Here is a 20,641-nt window from a genome sequence, read left to right on the forward strand (position 1 = left end):
GGCCCTGCCCATTAACATCTGTAAATTATGTTTGAAGCTGTATGGACTTTATTCATTCCAAACTTGTTCTTGGTTTCTTCGTTCTGCACTTCCAGCTTTCTTCCTGATGTCATCTTCTGTCTGATGCTGTACAGACATTAAAAGCTTTTTCATGCTGGAAAAAAAAGTCTATTAAAAAAATTATCAATAAGTCCTTTCTGTACATGACCATTTATTAATATTTCAAAAGACATTTTGATCTAAGTCCCTATGTTTTCTCAAAAGTATATTCACCAAATGCCTAATTTGAAAAAAATTGAAAATACTTCCCATTTTTAAAACAATTACATCGTATTCCATAGCATTGATTAATTGCTAGTGTTTTCAGTGTATCTCTCCAAACGTTGGGTGACCCAAATGAAATACATCTTTGATTTGGTTATTTCAAATCTCCAATGAGAGGTGATTCAATAAAGAATATCTTTATCATGAGTGTAGATCAAGGTGGGTTAGTCTGTCTATAGAAGTAGGAAACAGCAAGAGTCCAGTAGCACCTATAAGACTAACAAAATTTGTGAAAGGGTATGAGCTTTCATGAGTCACAGTTCATTTCTTATCGTAAGTATGCCAGTTCCTCATATCTGCCAGTTTAGTAGCTTTATAATACAGCTTTATATTAGCAACACTTAATTCCCTCTCTGATAGCTGGCTTCTCCCTACTATTCATTGCCACTGTACAGGGCCTGTTTCTCAGGGACCTTCATCAGTTTTCCCCCAGGTTGTAAAAATAAAAGGTTTTACTAAAACAAAATTAAATGTTTGATAGTATATTCATTTTACTATTGGAGATTACACCGAACCATCAAAGTGAAAGTGTGTTCCAGTGGCCAGTTCTTTTTCAGGTTCCCTGTGTATTTGACAGTGATTACAATGTACTACAAAATCAAGATCTTGCAGTATCCAGATGCCTAAATGTCTAACTGGATTAACTTTCCACAAAATAGAAATGTTTTGTGCTCTATCATTTGTGTAAAATATAGACACATTTTAGCTCAACCCTTCATATTTTCCTAGATGAACTTTATATCCAGATGTAGAGCCAAATGAACACATCAAAGATGTGACTTCATTGATTGAATCCATGCGTTTGGTAAGAGTAATAATGACCTCATCTGCATATAAGCAAATTTTTGATAGCTGACTAACAAAACTGATCCCAAATACTCTTTCATTTTTCTTGATTGCTATTGCAAGAGGTTCAGCAACAAGAACAAATAACCACAGTGAAAAGGACCACCCCAGTGGATAACTTTAAAGAGAGGAAACTAGATATGGGCACGAACCGCATTATGAACCAAAAAAACCCACGAACTGCCTGATCTTCTGTTCACTATCCAGCGGTTCATGAGGGTCCATGGCCAATGAACCAGCGTTCATTGGAAGCCCAGTTCGTTGCATTCACCCGCGGTTTGTGAAGCCAGACAGTCAGGCACCATCAATCAATTCCCTTGGAAACGGAGCTGGGGGAATTCCTGAACTCTGTCTGCACTCCTTCTGTCACCCTGGAAACCTAAATCAAAGCCCAGCTTACCTTGATTGGCAGGTCTTCCTTCCAATCATGGAGCTGCAAATTGGTTACAATTGGTTACATGGGAGAAGACACCTGGGGGAGGGAGGGGGAAGGGGGTTGTTCTGTAGCCATAGGCACTCCAATCTCATCCCTGCAAACCCTGATAGGCAGTTCTGACGGCCAACCCCTTGCACACTGGGCCAATGTCAACTGGTGGCTCTAATTGTATTGAGTGGGAGTTTCCTGGGGGCCTCAGATTGGAGAGGGTATAACTCCAAGATCCCTATTGCAATCTTGACTAAACTTGGATGCTGGCTGGAGGAGAGCCTGCTAAACACTCCCTGTGAATATGGGCTAAGTGCAATGGGGGCGGTTCCGATGCCCACAAACCACGAACCTTGAACCAGTTCAGCAATGGGAAAAGTTCATTGCAGTTCGCTGGTTTGGGTTCGTCATCGGCACTGAACCACGAACCACCAGTTCGTTAATTTTTTTTGGTTCGTGCCTATGTCTAGAGGAAACTTTTCTGAATTAATACTATTAATTGAAATCCCAGCATACAGAGACTGATATATAAGGGAGGTCCAGGTTTTAAACTGTTTTCCAAGGTTAACATATTCTAAAATGTAAGTATAACTCTTTAACTCTATCACACCCTTTTTGGCATCTTAAAAAAACCAACATAGGTGTCTTCTACACAGGGATGGGATTTTATGGTTTCGTTGTTGCTTGTGTAGATGCAGAAAAAGCACAGCAGCAATGAAGCTTCCATGTGGCTGGTTTCCTCAGTTTCCCAGCCTAAATCCCCCAGAACTGACCACCACTATCCTCTCCTGGGCCAACACTTTTGCAATTTTTGTTTTAAATCAGCACTAGAATTTCATTATATTAATATACCACTGTACCAATAGGCATAGCAGTTTCTCTGAATCCTCAGCTTTTATTAAGTAAGTCTTTAGTCCCTTCCTTTACAAAGAAATAAGGGAAAAGACCTATCTCTGCAAAGGAAGGGGCTAGAGGCTTACTTTAAAAAAATGAATGTCTGGAATTCCGAGAAACTGCTGCACCTACCAGTACAAGAACATATCGGTAAACAATACATTTGTGCCATTTTTTAAAAAAAATTAAAACCCCAGTGGCAGGGGGAGGAAATAGCTGCCTCCAGACACAGAGTCAAAGGAAATAGCTGCCATGTGTAGGTCTGAAAATCCAGATCCTCTCCCCCCACAGCAGCCATCAATGCTTCATTGTGATCTTTCCCTAAACTTCAGTGCAAAGCAGGTTTGAGAAAGATCACAGAAAAGCTGGAGGAAACCCCAGATGTGCGTGAATGAACCATAATGCTGTGGGGAAATTGGAGGGGGAAATCTCACTTTATCATGTGCTTTGTGTGCTCCATAAATTACATTCAATGATATTTGATGACATACACCATTTCCAATAAACCCCTTTTGATTAGAATCAATACACTTAGCAATAATTTTCTATTAATCTAATGGAAATACATCTTTCTCTGGTTTGGGAATCACTATTATTTTTACTTAGTTGTAGATTTTCTGGGCTGTATGGCCATGGTCTTGGCATTGTAGTTCCTGACATTTCGCCAGCAGCTGTGACTGTCATCTTCAGAGGTGTAGCACCGAAAGACAGAGATCTCTCAGTGTCAATGTGTGGAGAAGGTGTTAGCAGGTAATTTATATCTACTCAGGATGACTCAGCCCAAACCCACCTTCTTTCCCCCTCCTCTTCTGTATCTGCCCAGTTTTGATCAGGCATCTGATGAAGAGAACTTGATTCTCGAAAGCTTATGCTATAATAAAATTGGTTAGTCTTAAAGGTGCTACTGGACTCTTTTTGATTTTGCTACTACAGACTAACACGGCTAACTCCTCTGGACAAATTACCTGCTAACATCTTCTCCACACATTGACACTGAGAAATCTCTGTCTTTTGGTGCTACACCTCAAAAGATGCCAGTCACAGCTGCTGGCGAAATGTCAGGAACTACAATGCCAAGACCACAGCCATACAGCCCGGAAAATACAACTACTAACATTCTCCAGCCGTGAAAGCCTTCGACACTATTATTTTTGCTTCTTTCTCAGAATCTGGAATTCTTTGTAATGTCATTAATTACAGTAAGTAAACCGTCTTTTAAGTTTGTTTTTCAAAGTTTTATAAAATTCAGTTATTTCAGTTGGGTTGCCGTGTTGGTCTGTACTCTGCAGTCAAAGAGTAAGATCTGGGTCCAATAGCACCTTAAAGACCAACTAGATTTCCAAAGTATGAGCTTTCAAGAGTCAAAGCTCCCTTCATTAGACACCTTTGTTCATGTAGATTCTAACCCATACGAAACTCTTAGAGACCAACAAAATTTTCAAGATGTAAGCTTTTGAGAGTCAGAGCTCCCTTCAGACACCTATATCCTTTGTTCATGTAAATCTTTTTCATTTACTGAGATTGATGTAACCAGTTTTCTTTCTTCCTTTCTGTAAAATTCAAGCTAAAAGTTTATTGGGTATATTGCCAAATTCAAAATATCTTTGTTTTTCATGGCATTCATTGTACCCTCAAGTTTATACACCCTTCTGGCTCTAACTGAGCTTTCAAAGGCTTGAAGGTATGCTATTCCTATTTCTATAACTTCCTCCCTACCACATATTATCCATTTTTAAAAATAAATCACAAACTCAAGGTTATGTTTTTTAAAGGTAATAGTCCCATAAGGAGCAGAGAGTTGCTCAAAACAACATGCTCAAGTTTGTTCCAGTGCATTCAGCTCATAGCATTGCATCCTTCCATTTTATTTAAACCACGCAAAAGTGAGTTTATTTTCACACAACTTACAACTTGACTGTGATTTAACTGAACTAGAATGCAGTTATGAAGGCCCCCTTTCTCACTTCTTGTCAGGGTCTATCTAAATGCATGTGATTCAAGCTGGGTCAGAGTATATAGTATCAAGGGAGTCACATAGGGTTCCCAGGTCCCTATACCCTCCCTGCGGGGGTGTGGGGGATACAGGACTTACAGAGAGTTTTCTTCTCGTGCACGCACTCCCAGCAACATGTAATGACATTACTTCTTGGAAGTAGTGTCATCACGCCAGCCAAGAGTGTGTTTCCAGGCTTTGTGTGGAGGCAATTCAGCCCAACTGGCCCCATTGAAGTGTGAGCACACACTCACAGCTGGTGCGATGACATCACTTTGGAAAGTGACATTGTTGCATCCCACTGGGAGAGTGCCTAGTGCGCACTTTCCTAGGTTGCCTGTTGGTGGCAAGTGTTGGCAGTGGAAGGGGTCCAGCGGGCAATGGGGCAAACCACCAGGAGAAGCATCACCTGCCGAAGCACCCTTTGCTCATGGAGACTCATGAATGCTGCAACTGTTTTCCCAACCCGAAATGGCAGTGGGAAGGCTTGTTTGCCTCCTTCTCAGGCTCTACCGTATCTTTAGTCACATGATCCTAGGACACATGGAGCCTGAGAAAGCGGCAAACAGCTCCCTCCTCCCTGCAGCCATTTCCTCTTGAGAAAATGGTGCAAAAAGAAAGCCTAAAGCCTCTTCAAGGCCAGGTCAGGGAAACCCCAACTCCATTCATATTTCATGTATTGCTTAGCTAGATATATTGCATGACACAGCTCTGTTTAGGCAGTAGATCATAATCTGCAATAATTTTTTGGTTGAATATAAAGCAATTCACTTTGCTTCCATTAAGAGCTGCAAAGAACAATGATATAATGAATCATGAGGTGTGGTATGATGTAACTTTAAGATGTGACATGTATCATCACCATATACTGAGCTACAACATACATCTAGATGCAGCAGAACTACAATGCTGATAGGGCCATGTGATAACTCACGTATATAAAGCACCATCAGCTGTGCCAAGATCATGAACCAAGAAAGGACTCTGATAAAGATATTGGCCAATTCTCTCCAAGAATTGGTTCGATGAACAGAGACCATAAGTGAAGCTGAGCGGTGAAAGTCTGCCAGTTCACGCTGTTTAACTACACACGATAGAGAACAATCATAATACAATGGGGAAGAAATTATGAACCCTGCAATTATGAAATTATGACTCCTGTGTGCATTTTCAGAGACCATGAATGCAATCAAATAAACCAGTCTGAACATGCCCTTGTAATATTCAGCCCTGGGGCTAGGGACTGTGAACTGGCAGTACACCCGTCATTCCTAGTTTAGACTTGCACAAATGCTTAAAGCTACCCTGATACTAGCCCTTTTCACAAGTTACAATGCATTCATGTACAAATCGTTCTTGCTTTGTCTTTATACATGCATTGAGTAATTCTCATGTTACATTTAATGCACATATGGCTGAACGTTGTAACCCCACATTTATCCAGGTACTGGTCACTGGTTTCATTTGTAAAGTGTATGCACATCGGCCTTTTCTTACAAACTGATGTATGTACATATGTGCAGGCTGTATGTGTGTTAACTATAACATGTGAACAGGGCTATTGAATGAGACCATTGGTCCATCAAGGTACATGCTGACCACTTAGACTAGCAGCAGCTTTCCAGGGTATTAGATTGAGAATTTTCACATCACCTACTACCAGGTCCTTTCAACTGAAGATAGCAGGAATTGAACTTGGGACCTTCCGCATGCCCAGTAGATGTTATACTTCTAAGCCACAGTCCCACCCCAGTTCCCTCAAGATGGCTGGCCTCTGTCTTACGGCTACTGCATTATTTTTTCTGCTGCATCTTCTTGGGTTCAAGGCATACCAGATGATGTGTGACATGAATGGCCCTCTGCAGATCCCACATGAATATTATCAGCAAGGAGACTTTGTTATTGGGGGAATTGTTTCTCAACTTTTTGTCTTTTCAGACCTTACGTCCTTCAAGGGAAGCCATAAAATGGAACCAATTGTGTAAGGAAGTTGGTTTTGTGTAAAACACATGCTATTACTTTATAATTACTAAACTATTATTGTAGGTCATGGAAGGGTAAAAGTTCCTTATTTTTCCCTGCCACATTTCTCTAGTCCTATGGCTTTTCTATGGCTTTCATATTTCTATTTTTATCATCCCTCTTTGCCTCCACTTTTTGCAATATTTTAATATGTAACTTTTAATTAATCTTGTAAGCCAGCTTGAGACAAGAGGCAGGGGAGTAAAAATATACATTTTAAAATTACTATTTATAAATATTTAATAAAAATATCTATGTGTTCAACATAAATCAAATCTTGCTTCAGCACAGTGCCAAAGAACTACCAGCATGTCCTCGCTTTGGTATTTGCTGTGAATGAGATCAAGAAAAACCCCAAGATCTTACCAAATGTAACTTTAGGGTTCCACATCTATGAAAACTACTTTGATGCAAGGATGACGTATCAGAATACCCTGTTCCTTCAGTCTACCTGGAATCGGCCGATTCCCAATTTCAGCTGTGGCATTCAGAAGAATCTAGTAGCTATCATTGGGACATTGGACTCTGAAACCTCTCTCCAGGTTACCAACATCTTAGGCCTCTACAGGATTCCACAAGTAAGTCATAGGGCATGAAAGGTTCATAGCTTTGATGTACCATTTGTCTCTTTTTTTCTTTTCCATCTGTTGAGCTTTTATATGGAGAAGGGTATGTGTGTGTGAGAGAGAGAGAGAGAGAGAGAGAGAGATTATTGATACTAAGCAGAAAAGTCTGCCTTATTTTGACAGAAAAATCTATCCTGAGAAAAGCAGTTTTAAGAATTCTCTCAAGGGGGGGAAATACAGGATTGGCACATTCTATTTAACTGGTTCTGTTCTGTCCTATGTCTCTCAGTCTATGCAGAGTCAGTCTACAGTTTGGTGTAGCGGATAAGAATGGCAGGACTCTAATCTGGAGAACTGGTTTTGATTCCCCACTCCAGCTTGAAGCCAGCTGGGTGACCTTGTGTCACTCACAGCTCTCTCAGAGCTCTCTCAGCCCCCCTCCCACATTACATGATGTTTATCGTGATGATGATAACACACTTTGTAAACTGCTCTGAGTAGGCATTGAGTTATCTTGATGGGCAGTATATAACTGGAATGCTGTTGTTGTTGTTATCTTCATGTCCAAGCAAGGAGAACTAATCTAGGAGGAATTATAGATAGCTGAAGGTCAAGATAGTGGCTTCTTTCTCCTATGAAAGCATGGTCTGCTCACAAGCACCATGATATGATCAGATGTGAGAGTCTGGCAACAAGTTGTATTCCATTCTAAAAATAATAGATATGATAAAATTTACCATAGAAAATACTAAATGTATTCCAACAATATACCGTAAACAATACCATTAATCACATTTACTGTAGCAGCTCATTAAACTACTTCATGCAATATAATCACACATGAAAAGAGTGAACGAAGAATTAAATATTAGACAATTTAATAAATAAGTTCAATGCAAGTCCAAAAGGAAAAAAAATGGTTTGCTAGCAGATTTCACTTTGAATAATCTTCTTGATAAAACACTGCCTGAAATAAATCAAGCACTGTAGAAAAAAACATTCATTATTGCTATCAAGTACTTTTGTGCTTTTATCTTGGCAGTGGGAAGGGCTCCCTTTTTTTCTTTCTTGGGCCCTTTTCACACGACTTACCTGCTCCCAGGACGTTGCGAAATATCGTGCAAAAAACACGGAAGATAGTGTCTTCTCGCAAGAGTTTTGTGCGACATTGCGCAAAACTCTCACGAGAAGATGCTATCTTCTGCGTTTCTTGCACGATATTTCGCAATGTTCTGGGAGCAGGTAAGTAGTGTGAAAAGGGCCTTGGCTGCTATCAGAAACAGGATCCTGGAAAATATGGACCATTTGTCTGATCCAGAACACCTTAGGTTGGATCCAACCTGCTTTTCTGCTGTTGAAAAAAAGGAAATGTTTGCCCTATGCTGGGAATCATAAGAACTGCATGGACAAAACTCATGTGTGAGACAGGGGCTGTAATGAGGAGGGGAATTGGTCAAAACTGAGCAGGAAAGCTGGCTTGATCCAATATATTCCTTACTACATGAAAGGGTAGGCTGCAGCAGATAGATTATATTGAGTAAATCAGTTGACATACAGGTACTGCTCCAGTACCATGCAATACAACATGATAGACCACATAATTGTCCATTTGTAGGTAAGCCCCTCAAACTATCATATAGTGGAAATAATCTCCCCATATGGCATTCTACTCACAACAAGTAAGGTTCTCGTGTTGTCCAATGTGACAGAATATCCTGGGACACTTAAAAGCAATTCTTCTACACGTTCAGGGATGGGGATAGGGGGTTATGCTTTTTAGCTTGCACATGACTGCCTAATCAAGAAGCCTGGTGTGAACATAGCTTAAGAAAATTTTGGTTGTCTACTCCAGGATTTTTCAGTGAATATTACCTCAGAAGTAGGAGGAAGCATTACAGCTCAGCAAACACATGAATTGCATAAAAGATTCATAATTTCTGCCCTAGTTTTTTTATTTCATTGTCTTTTGCTTAGGTCGCTTACTGCTTCATAAATGATAAAACCCATCTCCCTTTTTTGTACCAAATGGTCCCCAAAGAAGCGTATCAGTTCACAGGAATTGTTCAGTTACTTCTACGTTTCCAATGGATTTGGGTTGGAATTGTTGCGATGGATGATGACAAAGGAATTCATTTCATGCAGGTTTTGACTTCAATGTTTTCCCAGAATGGCATCTGTACTGCTTTCACTGAAAGAATACCAACCATGGTGTCCTTGTTTGACATTATCTATTTAATGGAGTACACGGGGAGTATGTCCCTTTCTTTAAACATGGCCAACGTTATTGTTCTCAGTGCCCATATTCAGACTGCATTTGCACTGTTTGGGTTAATGCATCTGGCAAAACTGGGAAATAGGGCAGTGACCGCCATGAATAAGGTGTGGATTCTGACAGCGGAATGGGATTTCACATCAAACACTTATCAAGAAGGTTTGGATGCACAAGTCTTCAGCGGTTCCTTATCCTTTGCAATTCAATCCAGTGAGCTGTCTGAGTTCCAAAATTTCCTTCATGTCTTAAATCCTCAAGATCCAAAAGGAGACGGCTTCATCAGAGCCTTCTGGGAGCAGGCGTTCAGCTGTTCATTCCCTGGTTCTAATACAGGTGAGGAGGACAGGGAAATCTGCAGTGGAACGGAGAAGCTGGAGGACCTTCCAGGGACCTTTTTTGAAATGAGGATGACTGTCCAAAGCTACAGCATCTACAATGCTGTCCACGCCATAGCACGTGCCTTAAATGCCATGTACTCGTTGAGACACAAACACAGAGCAGATGGAGAAAGACTTCATCCACTAAAATGGCAGCTATGGCAGGTAATGTTTCACATCCATATCAGTTCTACAGACAATTTAGTTCTATAGTCCACATCCATATCAGTTCTATAGACATGCAGACAACTTTTAAAATTTATAGTTTTCTTTTTGTTTCTGTATCATTATTACATGTAGTCATTTTCCTTATTTATATTCATTATTCATTTCCATTGGTTTCCGTGGGAATATTTCCACCACAACCATCCAACTGGGGTAAAATTCTTAGGTACTGAATGCCTAACCCAAAGGATGCTCTATAGAAAATCTTACGTGCAGTGCAGGCCTATGGAATATGAATTGAATTAGCTTTTTCCTCACAGAAGGGGTAGTGGTGGATCAGTCTGTATTTTTTTTAAGGGATAAAATAGAAATATGCAGTGAATTTTCCTTTGACATTTTTGCACCCTGAAAATAATTCATTTTTTAATATTTTGCAGAAAATGGAGGGCTATCTATATGTGCATGCACAAGCAAACACATGCTGATATATGGGTAATCCTATGGATTTGGCCCTCGTTGATTTTGGCAGGGAACACAGCTTGTTCCTGAGAGGAAGATATAGGATGTTGCTGGGGAAGAAGAGAAAGAAAATATTTCTGAAGAAAAAGGAAGAGGAGAGATGTCTGAGGAGAAGGGAGAGGGGGTGGTCTTCAAGTAAATGGGGGGCCCAGACTTACCTGCGCCTCCTGTTGCCGCCGGCGGGCGGGGAGCGGGAACCGCGTCGGCCACCATGCTCGCTGGCTCGCCCGGCATGCCCCGGTCGAGCCAGCGACCAATCGGTTCAAACTCCGGGCCAGCCAATAGCGGCGGCCCGGGGTCGAGCCGGCGGTGGGCGGGGCCGGCCGCGCGGCCCTGGCGGCGGTTCCCTCCAAGGTCCAGCAGCTGGGTCCGGCAGCCGGGTATTTAGCCGGCTGCTGGACACGCCCCCGCACACTTCTGCGGCGGCGAGCGTGCACCCACCCTCCGCTCCCTGTTTCTTGTGTTATCTGTCACAACTTTGGGCGGTTGGGCATTGGATCGGATCCCATTTGTTGGGGAGCCAGGCCCTCGGGCGCAGGCTCCCCAGGCAGGGGATTCCCATAAGGAATCTTGGGAGGGAGTATGAAGGCACGCCCAGCTCGGGGGCTGCCGGGGCATCCTCCCTCCCAGGTGGCAGGGGGATCACCAAGGGTGTACACCAGGTGACCTCCCCCCCTTCTCAATGCCACTCCTCTGGTCCCCTCCCTCAGCGGGCGCCTGAGGGGAGTGGGGGGTCATCGGCTGGCAGGCGGGTCAGCCGATGCAGTCCGGTGGATCTGATCCACATGCCGCGCCAATACTCCTGTCTCTTTTGTTATGTTAATAAAGTTGTGGCCATTTTTTACCCAGCCATGTGTGTGTGTGTGCTGTTATTTGCCGCGCGACCCTTCCCGCTCCTCTGTCTCGGCCATAGGCGGTAAAGAATGGTGTCGAGTAGTGATCAGAAGTTGTAGTTTCCTAAGGTTTACAGCAGCAGCAGCAGCAGCATAGCCAACCAGATGCTTGTGGAGACCTAGCAAAAAAGAGAGAAATGTCCCTAGTTTTAGCTTCAATTCACCTAAGGTTGAATCACTATACATATTTTTCATACCTTCATTTCCCACTTCTTTTTATTTTTTAAAAATTGTATTTTATATTTTAAGTAGTCTTATGAGGGGTGAAAATTTGCTATAGAGTGAAGGTTTTTGGAGTTCTCTTGCTCTAAAATAACTGACTTGACATGGCAGTACAAGAAAGAAAGAAAACTCTATACCACAAAGAGCTTCTAACAATGTTGTACAAACTGTTTTGCTTCATTCATTTGTAGCTTCACTCCTTTCTAAAGACCATTTCATTTAACAACAGTGCTGGAGATGAGGTGGCTTTCAATCAAAATGGTGAATTAGCAGCTGGATTTGACATTATCAACTGGGTTACTTTCCCAAACCAATCCTTCTCAAGAGTAAAAGTGGGAAGGATGAATCCCTGGGCTCCATCAAGCAAAGAGGTCACCTTTAATGAGAAGGTCATTTTATGGCAGAGCGCATTTAACCAGGTGGGATCTTAACAAGGCTGAACAGGAAAGAATTCCAGTAGTAATTTATCCAGCACTTCTGAGTATGATCATTTGGAAAGCACTTAATATCATAGGAGGATAGGCAGTTATGAATATTGTACAGGAAAGAACATTTGGAAAAGATCAATAGACTGTACTGAGAGAAGTATTTGGAATTTTATTCTGCCTTATTTGCAACTACAATTGTAACTAAATCCATTATTCTGTCCTTCTACTATCAGCTAGTGTTTTTTTATCTTGCCTTTAAGAAATCACTATTATTAAGGTATCAAATATTTCTGATATTTAAACTATTAGCTTGAACAAGCTCCCAAGGTAAAGGGCTGAGGGCACAGCATGGTCTGCTTCTTTTCTCTGTACCGTCTGTCATATTGTTACTCATAGTGTGATTAATCTAAATTATCTGATTTCTCTATAAAGTTTTTTTAACATGCTAATTTTTAAACAGTTTGGATATTTTCCCAACACAAACAAAGGTGAAACAAGGTGCATATATCTGATTACCAGTAAGGCTCAAAATGTGACATCTGAAATCTTAAATCTTAAAAATAGCACCCCACTCACGGACCACTTCGTGGTGCCACGGAAACAGAATCATGACTGCCTGCCTCTCTCTTGGAAATTGAGCAAAGAAGCCACCAGCAGTCCGTGAGTGGGACACTATTTTTAAGACGTGGGGAAACATCTTTAAAACAGCAACCAACCACAGAACAAACCAAAGAGGCATAGATAGGAAGTAATGTTGTGGTGTCGGAGTTTCAAATGTGGCTCAGATTGTAGAAGGGGTTTGCAATGACAGCTGAGAATGCCTCTGAGCTCTGAAAATACAAGACACGCATAGGATTGCCTTTTTCAAACACTTTTAACGAATGTTTTATTAGGAATGATTGATTTGCAGCAAGAGACAAGAACAAACTTTGAGTGTGTGTGTTTGTGTGTGTAAATGTGTATGTGTATGTATATATGTGTGTGTGTGTGTGTGTGCGTGTGCGTGCGTGCGTGTGTGTGTGCATGTGTGCGTGCGTGTGTGTGTGTGTATGACATAAATAGTGTGTAATGACTACCACAATGATAAAATTCTGTTAGGCCTCTTTCACTTGAAGCATAAAAGGAGAAACCTCTCCACACCTACTAGAGGACATCCATACAAAGGGGATGTGATTGCAGTGTTGGGGATAACATCTGAACAAAGCAGTTCTGGCTCATAGGACTAAGTAAGCAAGTAACCCTTTGGAGCTTCTAAATCTTAACTTGAGAATACATAGTTGACTGGACTGTGGCAGTTCAACATACTGATCATAGTAACTTTGTTTCCATTTGATAGGGAATTTTCTTTAATAGTACTCTGCTGCCAATTATAAATTTCCCTTCTACCACTTACCCAAATATAAACCAACCACAGTGATACAGTGACATATGAGTTTTATTGTTACACAAAACTCAGACACCTGAGGTTACCAGGGCCTGTTGTGTACTGAATTATCTTATCCTTATGCCTAAATACTTCAATGCTAAATTGTTTACAAAACAAAATAAATCAAAAGGTCAAAAAGGTTATGATAAACAGTTCACTTAGACTTCATCTTACACAGAATGATGGCAAGATACAACCAAAATACTTAATATAAATAAGCAGGGCTTTTTTTCTGGGAAAAGAGGTGGCGGAACTGAGGGCCAAGCTACACATGACGAATGACACTTGAACGGCAAGTGGATTGAGTGGAGGGCAAGTGAACAGGGAGAAATACACTTGCCATTCAAGTGTCATTCGTCATGTGTAGCTTGGCCCTCAGTGGGTTGCCCTCAGAGAGAATGGTCACATGGCCGGTGGCCCCGCCCCCTGATCTCCAGACAGAGGGGAGTTTAAATTGCCCTCCGCGCCGAGCGGCGCGGAGGGCAATCTAAACTCCCCTCTGTCTGGAGATCAGGGGGCGGGGCCACCGGCCATGTGACCATTTCCAAGAGGTTCTGGAACTCCGTTCCACCGTGTTCCTGCTGGAAAAAAAGCCCTGCAAATAAGAATCCTTTTGGCCTTCTTGTGAGAAGGCCGGGACAAAAACAATCTGCAACTTGCAAGGCTGAATGTGGAACCCTTATAGATAAAAATTGCTTATCATTACATATTTACATAGTTGTGTAGTGTCATACCAACCTGCAGCATAGCAACAGTCCCAAGAGACATGGAATGGGCTGTTTAGGTGTTTTCCATAACTTTCACATGCCAGGCAAAGTTTCTTGTTCACAAAACTAAAATGGTAGGGGTCTTTATTAAACATTCCCTAACAGCATTACAGTTGTAATTAGGAGTGTATTCCAAGAAAAAAATCCGGGGTTCAGAGGATAAGAAACCTTTAGAATGAATGCTGATTCTGGGATAGGACATTAGCAGTATAGGATTCAATTCTATGTGTTTTCTTGTGTTTTGGAATTTCAGGACTATTATTTTCAATGGAGATCTGAGGCAGCTGTTTTAAAGATAATGGCACCAAATTTGCACAGAACATAGCCCTTCTTATAATCTAAAGAACCCTTTAAATTCAAGGAGAATAAACAAAGGGGTTTGATTTTACAGACCCTCACAGTAGGTGCCTTTTGATGCAAGTGCACTTATCTCTACTAATCCCTATGAAGGGGGGGGGGTGACAGCAGACCAACAAAACAGCATTCGCCACTGCATTTTTTTTAAATCCCTGTTTGCATCCAATTTTAATGTTATCTTATAGTGACTGACTGACAATAAAACAATTTACCTTTCTACTTAAAATTCTGCATTAGCTATCCTTCATTGTTGTGATCCTTCATTCCTTTCATAAAATAAGGAAAGTTTCCTTTGCAGAAAACCTCCCCCTTGTCCCATCGTTGCAGTCTTTGAGAATAGTTCAAATTTTTCAAAAGAAAATACAGCATGTGTGTGTGTGTTTGCACGTGTTTGATTACATGTAATGAATCAATCATCCAACTTCTATGAGAAACATGCCTTCACACTGGGCATCCACTGTAAGGGGTTCCTTAGAGTCTCTCTACACAAGACATCTTACACAGGGACACTCAAGTGACTTACTTTCTGTGTGGTCTTATATTCAAGTGTACTCGGTCTCCCTAGCAGTGCATGTGTATCCACCGGGGAGAACAAGTGTAAGACCTGTCACTTGAGTGTCCTCGTGTAAGATGTCTTGTGTAGAGAGACTCTTAGTAATTAGTACTAGTAGTAGTAATAAGTAGTAATTAGTAGTAATTTAAGGAGTAGTTAAGGATTAACTAGTAGTAATTAATAGTAATTTATGGAGTTCCTGGAATAGGAGGAGGTGGCAGTGGAGAGTTGGGGCATGCGAGTCTGAGATATAAGCTATATGATATGTTTATTTATGAGTTGTCTCCAGGTTCACCTTTTTGATCACAGTCACATGTTAGTTCCAAGAACATTGCTTTAAAAGCCATAAAAGTTACTTGTGGAGGAGGGGGCTCTTGCTTCCCCCTCCCAGCCTTTTTCCTGATCCCAAAGAACCTCCTGTGAGAAATACTACTGCCTGCAAAACTTGGAAAATAAAAGAACAAAAAGGTGCCAACTGCTGACAGTAAGCACCCAAAAATGAAAAACAATGTGGGTTTTTTCAGGGGATGTCTTTTGTAATGTCTAAGAATACCAGATTTCTGTTACCATTCTGGAAAATCATGGCAATGACACAAAACAGCAATTGTTGTGTATATGTTATGATCAGGAATTTTGAATGCATGCCCCTAGTGGTAATAGAGATCCTTCTCCTGTCCAAGGATGTCGAAATGGTTCCTTCAATACAGAGTTCTTTCTCAGAATTATGATGTAATTTAACACCTGTTCATAAAACATAGGAAAGCCAATGAGATGAAAATGAAATAATCTTCACTTTCTTTTACATAGGTGCTACCACTTGCTGTGTGTAATGACAACTGCCAACCAGGCCACAGCAGAAAAATGAAGGAAGGGAAGCCATTTTGTTGTTATGATTGTGATCCTTGCCCAGAAGGGAAGGTTTCAGACCAGAAGGGTAAGAATCATAACATTCAAGATACATCCTGCTCACTGCTGGGGGCAGTTTTTCCTCATGTGGAACAAGCCAGGGCCAGAAGCTGGTGCATGAGAACATAGTTGCAGGACTGGGGACATCATTGTTCATATGACAGTACAACAATAGGGAAGAAAAGTTCAGGCCTCCATCCCCACCCTAGTCTCTGAAAGATCTTGCAGTAGATAAAAGAAAATGTTCCAGTATCTTCCCCAAAGTGATCTTTACCCTTTGATTCTTCAGTCTTCCCTTCCAGCATCCAAAGAGCATCCCCATTTTTGCTCAGTGTTTATTGTGTTATGCAGTCATAATCTGAAACTCTTGTGTGTTTAACAATACCTGTTTAACAAGAATCTATCAATCGAACTGGTGATTCCCCTCAGGATGGAAAAAACGGATAAGTCAACAAAAGTCAACAAAAGGGGGGGGAAGGGAGGGGGTTAGAACTGGAATATTTAAAGGAAATTGATAGTAATGGATATTATAGTGATTTCTAATCCAATAAAAAAAAATTTTAAAAAAAGCATTGAAGTCCCAGTATTTAAAAATGGCTATAAATCGTTCCTCCAAAACTATTGACCAATTAGCCTGCTGGACATAGCCTCCAAGTTGTACAGCAAATTTTTGGTGCACAAACTGAAGTTTTGGGATACCTCTAATAACATTATCCATCCTGAGAAACCAGGGTTTAGGACAGGAAACAAAAACATTAATAGCCTTCCTGCTATGCAGGAAACATAGGTAACATTTGTAGCCTATACAGATATTTATAGAAGGAAATGAGACCTCACCTGGTAGCTCGACCCTCTGACCTCCATATGTTCAATAGAAACTCTGAACAATACACACATCAAGCCAGCATAGTGTAGGGGTGAGAGTGCTGCACTACGATCTGGGAGGTAAAAGGTAAAGGTAAAGGTAATCCCCTATGCAAGCACTGAGTCATTACTGACCCATGGGGAGGACATCGCATCACAACATTTTCTTGACAGACTTTTTGTTATGGAGTGGTTTGCCATTGCCTTCCCCAGTCATCTACACTTTACCCCCAGGAAACTGGGTACTCATTTTACCAACCTCAGAAGGATGGAAGGCTGAGTTAACCTTGAACTGGCTACCTGAACCTTGCTTCCACCAGGATCGAACTCAAGTCATGAGCAGAGCTTGGGCTGCAGTACTGTCAGTCCTTGGCAGGTAGATCCCCAAGCCCCTCACAGCAAACACTCAGGTGTATTGGTTGAAGTAACTTTATTGGAGATCAATCCAGTTCAAGGTGCTCAGGAATTGGCAGAAGTAACATAAACGGGATGGGTAGTGTTAGTTATAGGGAAGCTTCTCACCTTAAGGTTAAGGGCCGTTGAAGTTTGGGCGCGAAAGAGCCCTGGGAAAAAAATAGGTTTGGGCTAGACATGAACTCATCCCAGTTCTCAGGAAAGATACATCTCGAGCCACAAGTGAGATAGCAGGTTAAGCTAGCATCAACAAAGAATTTCCCATGTTCTCAAAGAACCAAATGCGCAACACAGGAACATAATTGGCAATACAAAACATTATTGGCAGATATGCAGTCAGGCACATATGACAAGTACTGCAGCTTACCACTCTGCGCCATGGAGCTCCTTTTGATCTGGGAGAATCAGGTTCAAATCCCCAATCTGCTATAGAAGCTCCCTGGCAGACCTTGAATTAGTTACTTTCTTTCCCAGCCTAACCTACTTTACTGTGTTGTTGTTTTGAGGATAAAATGAAGGAGAGGTAAACGATATTGGAAGCTGCTTTGGGTCATTACTGGAGACAAAATGGGATATAAATATCTACATAAATAAACTGTGAAATCCTAAGTGGAGTTACTCCAGTCTAAGCTTAGACTTGGCTTAGACTGAAGTAACACTGCTTAGGATTTCACTGAAAGACATGTAAGTACATAAGTTCTTTTACACGTGACTAGGGATACTGCTTTTTCTAGTTTCCCAGTCATCTGAGTAAACCTTCGTGTGTACAAGTTTAAATCGGAAGAAGAGAGCTTTGACTTTCAAAAGCTTATACACTAAAAATCTTGTTGGACTGTAAGATGCCTGCTGAAGTTTAAAACTGTATGGCTGTGTTAGGCCTTCCATTGAATGAGACCAGCTTACAGGAAAAACCAGCAGGTGTGATGTGGTTCCCTCTTCATGTTCAACTTGTGCATGCTCAAATGTCTGAACAGGGCTAAGATGTAGTGTATACAATCATTCATGAATGCTTTAAAATAAGTACTTTATATGGCTATCTGGGATGGAACCATTAACTTCATTGGGCACTGAATTAAATATGTGACAGGGGAAATTAAGATATTTTCAGAGAAGTTGAAATAACACCTGTTCTGCTTTACAGACATGGATGACTGCTTCAAGTGTCCAGAAGATCAGTATCCAAACAAGAATCGCTATATATGCCTTCCCAAAGTCCCACAGTTCCTATCATATGAAGAACCATTGGGTATCGCTTTAGCTTTGTGGGCACTGTCCTTATCACTGATTTCTGTTTTCGTGCTTGGAATCTTCATCAGGTACAGAGACACCCCCATCGTCAGAGCCAACAATCAGGACCTCACCTACTCCCTGCTCATCTCCCTCCTGCTTTGCTTCCTTTGTCCCTTGTTATTCATTGGTCATCCACATACGGTGACCTGTTACCTGCGACAAACAACTTTTTGCATTATCTTCTCAATAGCTGTTTCTTGTGTATTGGCCAAAACCATCACTGTGGCTCTGGCTTTCACGATCACTAAGCCAGGAAGCAAGATCAGGAAATGGGTGGGGAAAAGACTGGCCATCTCTGTTGTTTCTTCCTGCTCCTTTATTCAAGTAGGAATGTGTACTGTGTGGCTCTCTATGGCTCCTCCATTTCCAGATTTGGACACACACTCGCTGGCTCAAGAAATAGTTCTAGAATGTAATGAAGGGACCACCATTATGTTTTACTTGGTTCTGGGTTACATGGGAGTCATGGCTATGGTCAATTTTGTGCTGGCTTTCCTAGTCAGGAAGTTGCCGGACAGTTTTAATGAAGCCAAGTTCATCACTTTCAGCATGTTGGTGTTTGGCAGTGTATGGGTGTCCTTTATTCCCACTTACTTGAGCACAAAAGGCAAATACAAGGTGGCTGTGGAGATCTTCTCCATTTTGGCCTCTAGTACAGGCATGCTGGTTTGTATCTTTTTCCCCAAGTGCCACATAATTATCCTCAGGCCTGAACTAAACCATAAGGAACAGTTAAGAAAGAGAGAGTTCTAAAAGATCTCTATTGTGCTGCTGCTGCTGTTGTTATGTGGGGAAGCACAGTAAAAAGACAAATATTCAAAGGAGCAGAATTGTTCAAGAATGCTGTTTCATAAAAAGAATAGGATTGTGCTTTTATTGTCTGAAAAGGTAGACAATTTCCCAATTTACACTGTTCACTGGATGCATTCCATTGTACTTTTATTTCATTACTCATGGCTCTGCCCCTACTCACTCCTTTCATCAGACCCATAGCTCACCCCCCCTCACAATATTTAATGGTAGTATGAATAATGAACAAGCAGTCCTATCTCTTCACAACTTGAGCGGTTTGAAACTGCTCTTCACAACTTGAGCAGTTTGAAACTGCAAGGACTGAACAACGCTCTTACCTTAATCTGTTTCCTATAGTAATTCTTAGGATGTACATTGATACTATGTATTGTTTTGAGTAGTGCTGTATTGCTGTTAAGAGGACAGTTGGTCGCTTTAACTGACTTGCTGTTTGTAATTGGTAGCCAGATAAATTGGTAATTTGCAGAGCTGGATCTTGGGTTGCCAGCACCTGGGGCAACCCAAGTCCGGCGGCGCCCCTGTGGCTACACATGTGTGTGCGTGCAAAGTGCATGCAATGCTCCCAGAAGCATGTGATGATGTCACTTCATGAGTGATCATGCAGGGCACCTGCCCCCCCCCAATATGGCTCTCCAGTTGAAGCAGCAGATGGCTAGGGTGGCACAAGCAGTGTCCCAGCCCTGCCACACAGCTACTCACACTGCCACTAGAGGGCCACGCCATCAGCGTGGCAGGTGGTGTGGGCAGCCTCTCAGCCCTGCCACTCAGCCACATGCGCTGCCTCCGAAGGGCCGAGAGTGTGGGGCAAGCCTGCTGCCCCATCAGCATGGCAGGCAGCCAGGGTGGCACGGACAGTGTCCAAGCCAACCTACACAGCTGCCTGTGCAGCTGCCAGATGGCCGGGAGCACACACTCCCAGCCAGCAGCCACTCCCGGTGCCCTCTGTTTGGCACCACCCAGTGCAAGTGACCCCCCCACCCCCTCTACATCCAGCCCTTGTAATTTGACCTGAAGGGTGTGCACATGGCCATTGATTGTAGTGTGCCACTTCAAGGGATGTGGGAGAGATTCTAGGTGATGGTGGTAAGCTTTTACTGTTAATTTGTAAGGAAAGAATTCAATGAGTGTGGTATATATCTTTTTGAGAAGTATTTATTATTACAGATATTATCAAGGTGGATTGTATTTTTGCCCCTGAGGAAGTCTTCAGACAAAACTTGTGTTCCAGTAGCCAGCCCCCTGTATGGCTAGGCAGGCATGGATTCTCATGGTTCCCATTTTTTATAACACCACCTGAAAAGAGAAC

The 20,641-nt window shown here is 41.9% G+C and overlaps 1 protein-coding gene across 1 annotated transcript; it reads left to right on the plus strand.

The window, feature by feature from the left end:
* Positions 1–6,919: 6,919 nt before the first annotated feature.
* LOC129339428 (vomeronasal type-2 receptor 26-like) lies at positions 6,920–19,275 on the plus strand. Its single transcript, XM_054994007.1, has 5 exons — positions 6,920–7,081; positions 9,044–9,883; positions 11,709–11,936; positions 15,856–15,982; positions 18,374–19,275. The coding sequence occupies exons 1-5, from the start codon at positions 6,920–6,922 to the stop codon at positions 19,273–19,275; spliced, it is 2,259 nt and encodes a 752-aa protein (XP_054849982.1).
* Positions 19,276–20,641: the final 1,366 nt, after the last annotated feature.

Source organism: Eublepharis macularius, chromosome 12 (assembly GCF_028583425.1).
Source record: "Eublepharis macularius isolate TG4126 chromosome 12, MPM_Emac_v1.0, whole genome shotgun sequence".
Classification (NCBI taxonomy): domain Eukaryota; kingdom Metazoa; phylum Chordata; class Lepidosauria; order Squamata; family Eublepharidae; genus Eublepharis; species Eublepharis macularius.